Here is a 16,405-nt window from a genome sequence, read left to right as displayed (position 1 = left end):
TACAGAGAAGGGCAACCAAAATGATAAAGGGGATGGAACAGCTCCCCTATGAGGAAAGGCTGAAGAGGTTAGGGCTGTTCAGCTTGGAAAAAAGACGGCTGAGGGGGGGATATGATAGAGGTGTTTAAAATCATGAGAGGTCTTGAACGAGTAGATGTGACTCGGTTATTTACACTTTCGAATAATAGAAAGACATGGAGGCATTCCATGAAATTAGCAAGTAGGACATTTAAGACTAATCGGAGAAAATTCTTTTTCACTCAACGCACAATAAAGCTCTGCAAATTGTTGCCAGAGGATGTGGTTAGTGCAGTTAGTGTAGCTGGGTTCAAAAAAGGTTTGGATGGGTTCTTGGAGGAGAAGTCCATTAATGGCTATTAATCAAGTTTACTTAGGGAATAGCCACTGCTATTAATTGCATCAGTAGCATGGGATCTTCTTAGTGTTTGGATAATTGCCAGGTTCTTGTGGCCTGGTTTGGCCTCTGTTGGAAACAGGATGCTGGGCTTGATGGACCCTTGGTCTGTCCCAGCATGGCAATTTCTTATGTTCTTATCCCCCTACTGAGGAGTCCTATAACAAGCAGGGAGATTTTCAAAGGACAGCAACATTCAGCGCATAAAATCAGTAGCCAGGATTCCACCCCCGAGGAGGCTGCATGCATCCTTTGGAAATGTTACACTGTAGACAACATCGGGGCTCTGTCTGGAGTACGAAGGTGTCTGCCAAGAAAACGGACCCACCCTCCCTTTTTCTTAAAAATAGTATATGGATTGCATGGGAGGTCATCATTCATAGCTGAAAGTTACAGGGCGCCAACATGCTGCTCCTTATCCGTGTATTTAGGGATGTGCTTTCGTTTTGAAATGACCCGAAAACGTCAACGACATTTGTTCTTCCATTTCTTGTTGCTTCCAAAACAAAAAATGACAGAAAGCAGCAATTAATTTTCCTTTTTTTACCATGCGGAAAAACAAAAATAGAAGGAAAGGAATAACGAAACGCTAATGTATTTCCTACAAAGCCTAAGGAATAGCATCCATTAACACTGTACAGAGCAATACCTGCTTAAATGTGGGTTATTGTGAAGAAAGCGGAACTCAAGAGACCGACATCCTTTTTTTTTAATGATTTCCTAGTGAACATCCCACAGACTCAGTCCTTACTGAAGGGGCCAAGCTGAGAGCAGTAGAAAGCAAAGTCATCTGCCCATTGATAAAACAGGTACAGCAGCAAGGCAAGGGTCCTCCTCTCTCCCCCCTCCTCCTCTCATGGCTGCTGTACCTCTCTCCCCCTCCTCCCCCATGCACAGCACGGGCAGCAGCAATACAAGCTTCCCCTCCCCCTCCCCCCACAGTCCCACTAGAGAACTGGAACTGGATGGCAGCAGCTTCTCCCCCCTGTGCCCCCCTGCAGAACAGGAACAGCACTGGGTGGCAGCAGTCCAAGTTTCAATCCACCTCCCCCACTCCCCATACGCACATTGCCCCAGGACTGGACTAAGCCTGACCCTGACGACACGGGACCATAGGGTCACCCTGGTTCTGTCCTGGCCAGGAACTTATGCACACCCCTCACCCTTGCTCCAAATGTTACAAAACTGAGGCCTTTGTGGGAGGCCAGAGATTTGCCCCTCTGGTGCCAGACTAGTGAGGAGGGGGTTGGGGGCCTTGTAACTTATTAATTGCAGACATGGATTACAGTATGTCTGACGGAAAGAAAAAAAACATTGTTCCATGGGAGGAAACGAAGAATCCTGGCAAAAAAAAAAGGCACTGCAGGAGAAGTCCTGCATTTGAATGGCTCTTTTCACCAAAAATTGGTTTAAGGCAAGATCTGTGTTTATCTGAAACATCAGCGGAAATCCTAAACCAAGGCAGTGCTGTATATTAGGAAAAGGTTGCAGAGTCATTTTAATGGAAACATTAAAACTGGTTTCAACCTATTTTTCTTGTGGTTGGGAGTTTAACCTTTACCTGCTGAGTATTGCTGAAAATTCATTTTTAAAAAGCGAGTCAGACTATCTCTGTATCCTTCTGCGTTCACAAAAACTGCCGGGAAGCGTGGAGACTCTCCCCAGTTATTAAAGCTGGTCCCCAGATTCTCCGAGCTGTATTTCCCCTGACCTCCCGCCGCTGGGGACATGCATTCTTTCAACAGGCAATAAAACACCCTTGTTTCGTTTCATTTTCAAATGAAACCAAAACAGTCGGATTTGTTTTTGTTTCCTTTGTTATGGCAAATGAAAACAAACAAAAAGGAAACGAAAAAGAACCCCCACAGCAAAACGAAATTTGGTCAGAGACCTCCCCCCAGGACCATTTTGTTTGGCCTGCACACCCCTAGATTGGCAGCGATGTCCTAAATGAGGTTTCTGCGTCCCCTGCGGGCACCAATCAGACCTAACGCCATGGCATCATTTTTGTTTTGTTTTTTTTATTTCCAACTATTTCTACTCCACGGAGCTTAACATCAATGATGCTCAGCGGATTACAAAACTGCAAACATAAAACGCAGAATAAATACAAACACAGCTACAAAACAAGATAGATGCCTACAGACAGAAGCAATCCCCCATAATAAACAGAAGGCAATGCAAAAGCGCATCCTAACAGCTTAGCAGTAGGGATGTGAATCGTGTGATTGATCATCTTAACGATCGATTTTGGCTGGGGGGGGGGAGGGAAATCTGATCGTCATGGTTTGTTTTTTTTAAATCGTAAAAAATCATAAATCGGGGGAGGGCGGGAAAACCGGCACACCAAAACAACATAGTGAGGGCAAAAGTAGCGCCGGCACCATTTTGAATATTGGCAATACGGCGCGAGTGCAGGAGGTCGCTCCTGGACCCCCGCTGGACATTTGGCAAGTCTTGTGGGGGTCAGGAAGCCCCCCCAAGCTGGCCAAAAGTCCCTGGGCGTCCAGCAGGGGTCCGGGAGCGATCTCCTGCACTCGTGACGTCGGGTGACAGGAACCAAAATGGTGCTGGCGCTACCTTTGCCCTGTCATATGGTAAGGGCAAAGGGCCACCGGCGCCATTTCTGTTAACGCAGCCGTGGCCCGAGAGCAGGAGATCGCGCCGGGACCCCCCCCTGGACCCCAGGTAATTTAAAACATTTTGGGGGGGTTCGGGAGGGTGGGGGATTTGTTTTAAAGGGTTGGGGTGGGGTTTTAGGGTTGTTTTGGTGTGCTGGTTTTCCCGCCCTCCCCCCTCCCCCGATTTACAATTTTTTGACGATAAATCGGGGGAATTGTTATTGTATCGCGGCTCTAACGATTTTTGACAATTTAAAATATATCTGACGATTGTTTTAAATCGTCAAAAAACGATTCACATCCCTTCTTAGCAGCAGCAGCAGATGATCCTCAAGGTCAAGGAGGCTCTCACCCGCCTTGTAAAGGTGAAAGAACTCTCTCCCAGGCTTCTTTGCACAACTGAAAACCTTCTTGCTCTGGTTTCTGGGACAGTTATTAATAAATGCTGACCGGATGAAGGCCAGAACCAGACCCGGGGCATGGGCAGATGAGAGTGAGAGCAGCTGGGATTCGGTTTTCTTCTATGTTGGTCTTTAGGTCACTTTGTGGGTATTGTCGGTAGCGATAGGTATTGATGTTATGTTTTGCATTCTGCTGCAGATTGAACAGATAATAATAATAATAATCTCATTTCGTGTGAGGTCAGTGGGAATCCTCCCAGGCGCAGTGTGACTGAGAAAGGCCACTTTTACTTTTAGCTTCGCTTCCTGCTGGGAACGTGGTCTTATAAGAAATCCTTAGGTCTGTCTGGCTGACCCCCTCTGACCACTTTTAAACTGATTAATTTCATTCACGTTCCTGCCCAAACAGCGGAGCCCATCTCCCGTTTTTCTTAGGCCCCTGTCAATGAGAATACATCAATGTGCTCTGTGATTGATATTATGAATGCTTTAGATTTGTACACCGTTCAGATTTATTGATAAGTGGTAAAGAAACACACTAAGTAAATAAATAAATCAATGCCTTTTCTCGTGCCACAAGCCCTGCAGCTCCCCCATTTCCTGACTCTGGCTTCTCCTGTGGCTCTTGCTTCTAATTCCTTCTCTCCCCCTGGACCTATTTCTTACATATTTGCACATTTCTTGCATGCGCCCTTAATTATAGCCCTGTCCCTTGGCTTTGCAGCCTTACAGGGGTCAGGGTGATGCCCTCATGGGGGGTCGCTGATAAAGATCACGATGGTGCTGGGAAAGGAGTGAACCACTCACAATGACAAAGGAGGATTGGAGGTAGTCATTTTGTTTTAGCCCACAAGTACCCAGTTCCTGGAAGGAGATTGTAGGACAGTCCTGGACTTGGACACATCCCTCCCGGGTGCACTTCTGATTTCACATGGGAAAGGCAGGGACTACAGATCCCACAATGCTCTAGGAGACAAGTGGAACAACCAGACCTGGCCAGAAGGTTCGCGCCAGGAGCAGGGTCATGTGACAGCTGTGCAAGATCCGATGTCCTTGGTCCTGCTGCTTTCATCTCCCATTCAAATGCACTGCAGAAAGTGGAACAACAACAGAAGTTTCTGTGGTTTTTTTTTCTTTGTCAAAGAAAGGGGAGTTTCTCTCTTAAACAAAGCGAGCTGCTTAGCACGAAGCCGCAGCCCCTCCGAGAGGGACAGGAATTCCTCCCGTGCCAGGCCTTGGTTCTGCCTTTCCTTCGTCCCCTAAGCACCCCAGGCTGGGATCAGTCCTGGAGACACAAGTGGTGCTGCTGCTGCTGCTCTGCAATCAGACTTTCCATTCCAATCAACAGTAAAAGAAAAAGCCACAAGAATGCTAAAAACAAACAACCAAAAACCGAGACTTTCAGACTTCAATGGATAATTCAAACCAGGACAGGATTTGTACATTTTAGAAAATAATGGAGCCTAAGAGGCCGGTGCCAGAGGCTGGGGAGAATGGTAGGGGAGAGAGTACTATAGGAGGAAGATTAAAGGTGACCCATACGGTTCCAGATCAGGCTAAGCCAGTTCTGGATTTAACCCATTACATGCATGGCAGCCAGGAGAATGGTGGATTCTTAATAATGGAGACCTGCTTTTTATTTAAAAAGCAATATCCATGAAGCACTTGTATGAAAGAAATCCCAAAATGTTTAAATCTAAGCTGCAGTGCACATGTTGCCTTTGTCACTGTCGCACAGTGGATGACAGACCCAAGTTTCACAGGTTGGAAGTACCCATTCTTTGCCAGCCCTCAACAGGCGAAAGAAGCAGAAAAGAAATAAATGGAGTTTGGTGCAATACCAGAGCACTGTTTCAACTCCCTGGTCAAAATTCCTTCTTACAACTCACTTCCACCTTCAAGCTCCAACTGGAGATGCATTTCCATTTCGCAGAGCCAGAGGTTTCCACTTCATTTGTCATCCATCAGAAAACCTGACCTGCCCGTTATTCTGTAGGGCTCCAACATGGCTCTTTAGAAATGCATACAACTTATCAAAAAGTACCAATATGTTGATAACTGCTACATCAGTACCAGAGATAATGATAGTGGAGTGAGCAATAAGTAACAAATGATGTGAAGTGCATTGTTAGTAGGATTGGAACTTGTATTTACTGTTAGGTCGCCCAAGAAAATGTATGAATATGATTAGATTATTTTATTTATTTATTTATTTATTTAACTTTTATTTACCGACATTCGTGAAGCACATCATGCCGGTTTACAATGAACTCAGGTGGGAGATACAGTAAAACAAAATAAAATAAAACAAAATAAGATTATACAGTAGCTAGTGAGATATCCTAGAATATTTATCATCGTGAGCTAGAATATGTATACGCTATGGTGATGAACTAGAAGGTGAATGTTGACGCACAGTATATGATCGTTGACCATGAATATGAATGCGGACATTGCAAACCGTTGTGATCTTCTTTTGGAACGACAGTATATATAAAACGCCTAACTAAATAAATATCCTGGGACAGTCCCAGCCCCAAAGGGTTACAATGCAAAGGAAAAGAAGAAAAAGGGAGGCCCAACAGCTCCCCATTTGCTTGTGTTGCCGGAGGGGCGCAGGCATTGCACAGAAAGCTCTGACCGTTAATTCACGCCCAGAGCCCTCTTCCATGGTGACCTCTTGTTCAAACTGCACCGTCACGCAGAATCCCTATGTGATTCTGCGCAAGTAGGTTGCTCTCCCCTGCTCTAACTCCCTTTTCTTGCCCTAATCCTCCATTTGAGACGGGATGTAGACGAATTTATAAGGACTTCCTCCATTCTACCCCAGAGGTTCCACTCTCTGCTTTTCCCCAGGCACAACCTGCTGTAGGATGCACCTGTACGGAAGGTGCTCTGTAAAAATCATCTTTTCTAGCAAAGTCAAGGCATCAGAGAACCTTTCCTGACATGTCTGTCTGGCTGTCAAAAGGCGCCCTTTGCCATCCTGTGGAGTTTCCTAGATCTGATTTCCTGTTTTACTTGTTCTCCTTACTTCCTTCCCTACCCCCCCACCCCAACTCTGGTCTTCAATCTGGGCTTCAGCAAAAGGAGGCTGGCAGCAGCCTGCCAAGCTTCCACTACAGTTACTGCCCCACCCAAACTGGCTCTGGAACAGATATGGCTCACATTCATTTCTTTAAAAAAAAAAAAATAAATCTAAGGCATTCGACATGAGAAGGGATAAGCCAAGGGATATGCTCCTGTCCTGGGAATGGGCGAGAGGAAGCCCTCCCAGCAACTTAGAGAGACTTCAGCCTGGCATTAATGCTTCCCAAAAGTTTTTAGAAGGGAAGTTTTCGTCTTCCGGGCAGGTAAGTGGAATCACCGTGTGCCAGAAGCTTCATCTTCCAATAGATCCCACGGAATCCCAAGAATAAAAAAAAGATTCATCCCCCAATAAGCTTGGTTCCATAGCAATAAAACCGTCCATTGCCCGGGGGACTCTCCAGGAATAAAGGGCTTTCACATTACTATAGTAAAACAGTAGATGATGGCAGATAAATCCCAATGGGCCCACCCAGCCTGCGCACTGATTCCTATCCACTCTGCTGAAGGTACATCCCAGCTGTTAGCCACAGCAGCTTGACCATACGTAGGATTCAAAGGAGGGAATGTATGTATTTATATGGTTTTATTATTCTACTGCATATAATGGTTATGTTAAGCGAGGAGGGCGTATAACTATTGTTTACAGTTTTAATAACTGAATGGAAGGGGACAGATAGTTTTATTTTAATATACAGCAGTTTTTAAGAACAATTTGTATAACTGTGATGTAGTAACATGCCTTGGGTTCAATGTGTGATATAAAAATAGTTATTATTATTATTATTATTATTAAATAGAATGTCACTGTTTATCCATGACAGTTTTTCTTGTCTTCTGTGGTTTCCTACCATCCTGGGTAGTTGACATACAAGTTCCCATACTTAACCCAACACTCTGCGCTGCCCCTCCCCCCACTATGGGTTAAACAGAGGTTCCAAGAGTAAAGGATACACAGCGAGACCCCCCCACCAATATCACCTTGCCATATCCCACATGCACAACACACAGCATCCACAGCCAAGCTCACTCCTTTTCAGGAGATCCCTGAAAAGGCAAGTAGGGGCCATAAGACAAAAACAAAACAAAACATTGAACAGAAAATATGCTGAATAAAACTAATTTTTGGCCTGACGTTTTTGCCAAAGTAAATCGTTTTGCTAGTTTGAGAAGGCTCACAACAAAATGGCAACAGCATTTTAACCTTAAGCCAACAATCAGATTGTGATCAAAATCCTCTCTCTATATAAATTAATTTGTGATTTACCTAAATATTGATGCGAAGTCCTGATTAAACCAAGGCATGGCACATTCCAGGGCACCTCATCTGCTCTCTGCCGCTCAGCATTGTCTCTAAGGTGGTTGCGCTGATGGTTTTTATTTAACAGATTTTACCAATCACAGTCCACTGCATGACCATGACTTACTGGCAAAATACCACAAGCCATCGGCCGGCACCTCCTGCAGCCCACAACACCTGATCCACCCTGGTAGTCTCCTATCCAAGTACTAACTTCCAAAATCTCAGTTAATTTTCACTCACTCAGGGGTGGCATTGCAAGGGGAGAAGTTTCAAGGATAGGATTTGGCTAATCCCTCACCTCAGGGGTTTTGAGCACTATTTCTAGTGCATTTCTAGATCTCACCAACTAATAGAAAACATCTCTCTCTCTCTCTATATATATATATATATTCACACACACACACACACATTTTATTTTGGCAATTATATGGTGCCCTAAGTGAGCTACAGCTACAAGTACTTGACCCACAGAGCTCACAGTCAGGCCCATGCTCTGAGGCAAGCACCCGCTCTCCCAACGCGCGCCCAGGCACCACTCCTGCGCACGCGATTCATTATTTAAATTAGGGCCCGCGCTAATAAGGAGGTGGCGGCTGTCAGCTGGTCTGACAGCCGATGCTTAATTTTACCAGCGTTGGTTGTCGAACATACTGACAGCCACGAGTTTGGAACACGGACGCTGGCAAAATTAAACATCCATTTTTCAACCCGCGGGCAGATTTTTTTTGGGGGGGGGGGGGGCCTCCGACTTAATATCACTATGATCTTAAGTCGGCGGGTGTACAGAAAAGCAGTTTTTTCTGCTTTTTTGTACGCTTGCCCGGTGCTGTCTGAAATTAACTCCTGCCTTTGGCAGGAGTTAATTTCTGAGAGTAAAATGTGCGGCTTGGCCGCACATTTTGCTTTCTGTATTGCGGGTGACTACCTAATGGGCTCATCAACATGCATTTGCATGCATTCGCATGTGATGAGCGCTATTAGTTTCGGGGGGGGGGGGGGGGGGGGGGGGGATTGGCCACACGTTTTCCACGCGCTATTACTACCCCTTACTGTATAAGGGGTAATAATAGCGCATCAAAAACTCACGTCCAAACGGGCTAATGGTACTCTCGGCTGAGCGCACCGTTCTGTATTGGCCTGAGTGTAAGTAGCTGCTTGAGGGCAAAGGGGAGATCACAGTGAGCATGAGCAGCAGGACGTGTCATGTCACCAGGGGCCCGGCCCCTGGGCTGCTCTGTCTTCATACACCTATGGGGATGACACCATTAGGATGCTGCATCTTTGCGGCTGCCCCTTCAGTGTGTAAGCTTTCTAGAATCCCTACAGTAATTCTGTTTCTTTTTCCCCCAGGGCAATCCAGCTTCTAGAGCCCTGAACCCCAGTCTCCCCCTCCCCCCTTTCAATGGTGGCTTCTCTGGTTGTTCGAGATGTACAGCTGTGATCCAGTCAGCTCAGCATTCAGAGGTCCCCCTATGAGGACCTGGAAGGTTTCACCCTGGCAGACATGTAAGAGGGAAAATAAAAAGTCTGTTTTGTCCAAATACACAAAACTCGGGGGCTAGCCAAGAAAACAGTGCTGCAGTGTTCATAGACCTGGAGGTTTCATTCAGGGTTGGCAATAGACTTTTAACCATATACTAGCCAGGAAGAATTTTTAAAAATACACTGTATAGAGCTTCACTTTATTTAACCCCCTTTAACTACTCCCCCCCAGGTTTTGATATTCAAACTCCAAACATACTGAATTGGTATTTAGCAGATCCCCCCCCACCTTGTGCATTCTCCAAACACTGCATTTGAAAACTGGATTCACACTACAGACAGGGCCTGAATCCTGCCTCCTTCAGAATGCGTTTCAAATTCGGAATGAACTCTTACTGTGCCTTCCTGCCCTGTGAATTTGCCCATCTGTACAGAAGAGGCAGGTCTTGGCCGTGACTAAGCACAGTCCCTGGGGGTTACCAGATACCTGAATCAGCCTAGTTACAGCCTCCTCTAGCTCATAAATACATAATTATCAAAGAAACCTCAGACCCCATTACTGCTCCTCCGAGCGCTGGTTTTGGGATTCACGGCATGTAGCCACTATATCAATGGCTCTTGAATAGGGCAGTCACCTCACCCAGGTCATCCTGAACAGGCTTTTCCAGTTCCTAATTCTCTTAAGACAATTGAAACTACAACTCCCTGCATGCAATGGGGCAAAACCAGGACTGGCTTGGTCTCTTTAGGCTGAAGGCGCCTGTTTTCTTTCACAGGTACCCAGGAGCCACTGTGTCCCATCCAAAGAGCAGAGCTTCTGGCTTCCTTGTCTCCCATCCTCCCAACACAAAGATACTAGGGATATACAGACATTTAAAACACCACCATCAATATCCATTGTTTGATTTCAAGTTGTTTCTAACCCAAAGTGACAAAACAAAGCAACACACACAGAAATGAAGCAAGGGCTTCTCCCTGGCACACTCATCAAACATTATTGCACTGGAGGAATAAACTCTGACCAAAATACACTGCAAGGTCCTAGGGTTTTATTTGCATGGACCAAACCTATGCAAACATATGTGATACATATTCCTTGTGGATATCCTGAAAGCCAGGCCCGTTCTTTTACCTCAAGGATCAGAGTGGGGCACCCCTGACATGCACTCCCTGCTGTATGTGTCTGTATGGTAGTGCACTGCACCCAGGCCTGGATTTCTGCTCCGGCAATGCTAGCATGAAGCTAAGGTGGCAAATTTCTCGGGGCGGCATGTACGGACAAAGACACGCCGGCTCCTGTGGCTTCTGGTGGCCCACAAGGCCAGAAAGACCAACTTTCTCTCCCGTGGAGTCCCAGTCCCCGCAGGGCCAAAGATCTGTGGTTTCCCACCAGCATGGAGCTCTGAGGTTCCGTGGGGTGGGAGAGTGCTGGAGAAATATAATGGGGGGGAGGAAGCAATAGAAAAAGTGGAGGTCATGGGTCAGGGCAGCATCAGAGGTTCCGGTGGGGGGGGATGTCCCGAGGCAGGGAATAAAAGAAATTGGAGCGGAGGAAGGGGTGGCAGTAACAGTGGCTCGGTATGGCTATCGCTGGGTCTACAACCGGAACGCAGTGTGCACGATATAAACTAAAGTGGCAGCATGCTTTACCTTTCCCGGCTGTCCCTCTGCTCTCTCCCGGGGCGCGGATAACCGCGAGCGTCTCACCCAAGCAGCACGGAGGCTCGCGCTGCCAGCCCCCGTGGCGGCCGCGGGAGGTGCCTGAACTCGTCCCCTCCACTGTCGTCGCCTCCCCTCATTGCAGCTGCTGGGAGGGGGAGCGAGCAGGATCCGGGGCTGCTGCCAGCACGGGTGGATCCGAGACGGCAGAGCAACAACCGGGAGGGGTCGGCGGCTGGGCAGGGACCGAGGCGCGGCTCGGAGCTGTACCCGGTTTATGCTGGGCGAGATCGGCGGTGCGCACCTGAACTTCGACTTCCGCTAGCCAGCGCGGCCAGATTCGGAAAGTGCCGATTGGATCAGCACCTGAAATCGTGAATGCCACGGACCAATCGGAGCCTGGGTGTGCCCCCGGAGGTGCCATGCATGGCACCCTGCTGAAAGAAAGGTGACCGGGTGGCTCCATGTCCTGGTGTCACCCCATCACTTTTATGGATCTGCGGTTCCTGCAGGCTCTTACATAAACCGAACCTGCTGTCCTTCCTTTCATCTACGTCTTTTTTTTTTGCTCTTCGTGCTCCCAGCCTCTCTCTCTGCAACAGACACCCAAGTGCTTTCGGGGCTGGTTTGGAGATTGGAAGGGATTTCGCTGGAGAGTGACTGATTCTGCTGGAGTCTGGGGTCCATTACCCGCAGATGCTGGAAAGTTCTGGCGCCTCAGCCCTTGCATGCCCCTGGGCCCCGATTTATGGCGCCAGGACCTTCTCGTCGGTGCTTTGTATTGCATTGGGGTCCAATCCCGCATTGTTAACGATGCTCAGCAGGTCATAAACTCAGTCCACAAGCTATTTAAGTGACAGATCAAGTGGTAGTAGCTTTCGGCTAAAGCAGATACAATCTTCAGATAAAAGTCTGCAGCAAGACTTAAATATTCTGAGCTGACATCAACGTCTATCAAGATCAAGCAGAAACTGGACTTGTGGCTTATAGATGAGGCCAAAGTGTCAAAGAATTAACTACGCACAACCAGTGTGTCGACATGGGTTTTGTTTTAAAGTCCAGGTGATAGTTGGTGCACACACTAAAGAAAAGAACTATCTATCCTGATCTTCTCGAGTCAATTCAAGCTGATGTTATTCAAGATTTTTTATAAAAAGACCTTCATATATGGCATCATCATAAATGCGCTACATATAAAACAATTTTTTAACTCTGCGGTTGTGTATAATCATGGGTCATTGTGCATTTTCTGTGCAATTGCAAAAATAATTATTGAAAATAATAACAAAATTCACAATGACCCATGATTATACACAATGGCAGAGTTAAAAAAATTATGTTTTTATATGAGGCACATTTACGATGATGCCATATATGAAGGTCTTTTTATAAAAAATCTTGAATAACATCAGCTTGAATTGACTCGAGAAGATCAGGATAGATAGTTCTTTTCTTTGGTGAAAGAACTAATAATATTTTTATTTATTAGATTTTTCTTCCAGCTGTCAGTTCTACAAAGTTGGTACAGATTTCCACAATCTGAGCCAACCTGGACCTCACAGCTGATTGACTGCAGGGGCTCCATCTTTTTGCTTTGTAATTAAAGGAGTGCAGGAAGAAAGGTCAACAAAAAATTATAAAAGTGTTACTTTTTTATCGGACTAACATGGTCCATTTCTTGGCTTTTGGGAGCTGTGCTCCGTTCATCAGGTCACAACAAAATGAGCAGGTCGAGGTAGGGTATCAGTTCATTTCTCTGCCTCTGAGTGCCTTTGCAGGGTTTGTCCTGCATAGTCAGAGTTGTGTGTTGTCCCTGATGGATTTTTGATCCTAAGTCCTGTAGGATCATCTTACGGTGAACAAGAAAGGAGATGTGCTTGAACCAGATGGGACAGGCAGAGGAGGGTAAAGGCTTCAGCAGTCCAGTAAAAGGGGGAGGAGGAGGTGAGTGTTGGGTTGTGTATGGGAATTTATTGACCCAAAGGGAACGAATCTCAACTGGGCAGATTAGATGGGCCCCTCTCATTTACTGTATTATTCTTACTGTATGGGCTGTTCAGTTTCGTTTCTGTCTCGATGAGTTTGTTCATTCACTTTGACATACGACTGAGTATGCACTATCTTGGATACACTAACCTGACTGCCATATTAGTCTAATTGAATGTAAGAAAACAAAGGTCAACAAAAAAGATATAGAAAGTGATGCCTTTTTATTGGACTTACAATACATTTCTTGACTAGCTTTCGGGAACTATAAACCGAGTAAGTCAGAAGGAAAATGAAACTGTGTCTTTCTGTGGAACATCCCTTTCCTGTTCTCCATGTACCGGCAGGTTTACAGAACAGGTTTTCTGGTTTTAGCGTGTGCTCTCTGCAGCCCATTTAGCCTACAGAGAAAGGAACAGAGAGCTGCAGCGAGTGGTTTAGAGATAGCTCACAGTGACGGGTTTTCCTCAGTAATCTGAGTAACATGTGAGTTGCACAGGAACCGACACAGCAAAGCTCATATTTTATCCTGCAAAAGGAGATTTGAAAACTGCAGGGGAGGGGGGAGGGGATGATTCTTGTCCTGAAGAAGAACAAGAGAAGGGAAAAGAAACCCAGCAAAAAGGATGAAAGAAGAATCAAGGTTAGCATCTTCATTCCAGTTAGCAAAGCTGGAGCTAAGCCAATAGCTCTGGAAATGGAGAAAGGATGGAATGGACACCTTTTAACTGGATTTTGCTCTCCTACCTTCCTGGGAAGGGGGAGAGGGATTGCAGACATGAAATAAAACATTTTAATTATTCTCACAAGTACTAATGTGGAGGAGCAGAATCGTGGGAGATTAAGGATGGAACACAGATGGACGGATGTTATTGACAGAGAGACAAGCCGGTGAGCACCATCATGGAGACAAAAGGCTAGCTCCTAAAATAAACCAAGCTCATTAAACGTTGAATCGAACATCCTAATCGCAGTGTTTTACCCTGGACCTGGACGCTCAGAGAACCACGTTATCATGGGATCAATCTATCTGGCCGTGTAGCCATTTATTCATCCATCCATCTGTCTGTCTATCCATCTATTCATAACAACATAGTTGATAGTGGAGGAGGACCAATTAGACCACCTGGTCTGTGCAGCTCTCTTCCTTTCTGGTTCTCTAAAACTGTCCATAGATAAACCAAGAAATTCCCTTACTTAAACCAACACCCGCAACCTTCCTCCCTGTTCATGTCTTTCATCCATCCTTTCAACCCTCTTCCTACCACTGCCCTCTTTATCTGTCTGCAGCATGTTTAAATCCCGTTACTGTTGGCCTCCACCCAGGTCCACTGTAAGGGTATTAGGCACCCTAGATGAATCTTCAGCCTCATGTGACCCTCCCAGCTATAGATTTAACTACCTGTGGCAGCTCCAGCACAATGCTCCTCCTACTGCCAGCAGGCCTGGTCCTTCTTGTGCAGTCTTTACTGCAGGCAGGATGGGCTTCACCAATGGCCCCAGTGTTGGGAAAGGGGGGTCTCCTGAAATCTTCGGCTGCTGGTGGGATGAATCTACCAGCAGCCTACGGCTTTCTCCTGCAGTCTTCTGTCAATGGTGAAATGGGCTTCACCAGCAGCACCAGCAGTCTTCATTGCTGACAGGATGGGTTTCACCAACGGCCATGGGTCTCCTCTCACCGTCTTTGCCACTGGTGGGATGGGCTCCACCAGCAGCACCAGCAGTCTTCATTGCTGACAGGATGGGTTCACCAACGGCCATGGGTCTCCTCTCACCGTCTTTGCCACTGGTGGGATGGGCTCCACCAGCAGCACCAGCAGTCTTCATTGCTGACAGGATGGGTTTCACCAACGGCCATGGGTCTCCTCTCACCGTCTTTGCCACTGGTGGGATGGGCTCCACCAGCAGCACCAGCAGTCTTCATTGCTGACAGGATGGGTTTCACCAACGGCCATGGGTCTCCTCTCACCGTCTTTGCCACTGGTGGGATGGGCTCCACCAGCAGCACCAGCAGTCTTCATTGCTGACAGGATGGGTTTCACCAACGGCCATGGGTCTCCTCTCACCGTCTTTGCCACTGGTGGGATGGGCTCCACCAGCACCCCTACCTTGATTAACTTCTTGCAGATTGATAGTGTGGCACAGTAGTTAGAATCATTGTCATCCCAGACACATTGGGGGAATATTCAGCTTCCAGGTGAGACCACATAGCTTGTTCTGGTTTCTCAGGTGCCATGATTACAGGGCCAACGTTTGGGGTGAGCATTGGGCAAGGCCCCGAGGCGGTATCTGAATTCCCGTTAACAAGGAGTAGTATAAGATGGTTGAGAATAGGTTGGCTTGTAACTAAGTTGAGCGATACAAGTGTATGCCGAGCTGTTGGAGAGCTCCTTAGGGAACAAATGGACTCCTACACCTTTTTCTTTTTTCAAGAGATTCTAGATTTCTGCTGTATTAACTAATGTTGTTTCTTTAAGTGCAGTACATTACTACTGACTCTGCTGGCTCATTCTCTAGAAAGATAAAGGGCTGAGTTCAGCGGATAATTATGCGTTTGTTATTATTTTGTAATGATATATTATGAAGTATTTTTATGCATTTTATTTCTGTAGTTTGATTGTTATGAATTGTGTACAAATTTATTTAAAATGTATTTAAATTGCAGCCGCTGTGTAGGTAATTTGTAAGGAAGGTGGGATATTAAGTGCAAATAGAAACAGAAATGGAGCCCAGTTAACCTGTTCATCCTGGTTCCCATTTCTCCCCTTTGCCTCCCAACCTCACTGGTAGAAGGAGATGAGACGTGACCTAGGATTAGAACATTGGATCCTTTGAACCTAGAAAAGGCCAGGAACACAAGCTCAAGCCCAGTGACTCTCTGTGCGAGTTCACGGAAAAATATTTTCTCTCTCTGGGACTCAGCTGAAAACAAGGTGCTTGTCTTAATCTCAGAAAAAAGCCTCGATAAATCAGGCCCAGAGTGTGACCTTGAGTAAGTCATTTAACTTTTATGAACTTAAGAGCTCAAGCCATCCTCTATCCTTTTAATGGAGCAGCCCCCATAGTTTTTAGCACACTGTAGATATTATAATAAATGATTAATTATTCCTGGTTCTCCTTTCTTTTTAGTTCATAGCTCTGCAATGTTTGTATATTGTTTGAAGAATATTTCAATGCGTAATATACATGTACCACAATCACAGGCAAGAAATGGCTCAAGCAAGGTGTTAGAACAAGTGGAAGGGCTGCAAAAACCAATATGAAAAGCCTGCACTGATGAAAGCTTTGAGTGGGCAGGTGAGAACTTGTCCCACATCTTTCTCGCATACTCACTGTCATGTTGATTCTGGTTTTCAACACTCCCTTATCATCCTGGGACCCGTCGTGACCTAAGAGATGTTGATGTGATGAGCTCAATGAGAGGACCACGGAAATGGCATCGAAGTAAGCT

The 16,405-nt window shown here is 46.2% G+C and overlaps 1 protein-coding gene across 4 annotated transcripts in view; it reads right to left on the bottom strand.

Annotated features, from left to right (window-relative positions):
- LOC115073798 (receptor-type tyrosine-protein phosphatase V-like) overlaps positions 1-11,453 on the bottom strand; it is an 80,178-nt gene extending 68,725 nt beyond the window's left edge. For 2 of the 4 annotated variants that reach the window (XM_029572589.1, XM_029572593.1), the window contains exons 1-2: positions 10,960-11,453; positions 4,430-4,525 (exon numbers count right to left, since the gene is read on the bottom strand). In XM_029572589.1, coding sequence (XP_029428449.1) covers positions 4,430-4,463 — 34 coding nt within the window. In that variant the 5' untranslated portion in view covers positions 4,464-4,525; positions 10,960-11,453. The remainder of the gene's footprint in view (positions 1-4,429; positions 4,526-10,959) is intronic. The other 2 variants (XM_029572592.1, XM_029572591.1) reach the window with 1 other exon arrangement.
- Positions 11,454-16,405: the final 4,952 nt, after the last annotated feature.

Source organism: Rhinatrema bivittatum, chromosome 12, assembly GCF_901001135.1.
Source record: "Rhinatrema bivittatum chromosome 12, aRhiBiv1.1, whole genome shotgun sequence".
In the NCBI taxonomy this organism is placed as follows: domain Eukaryota; kingdom Metazoa; phylum Chordata; class Amphibia; order Gymnophiona; family Rhinatrematidae; genus Rhinatrema; species Rhinatrema bivittatum.
Note: the sequence above shows the minus strand (reverse complement) of the source record. Positions and strands in the feature narration are given on the sequence as shown.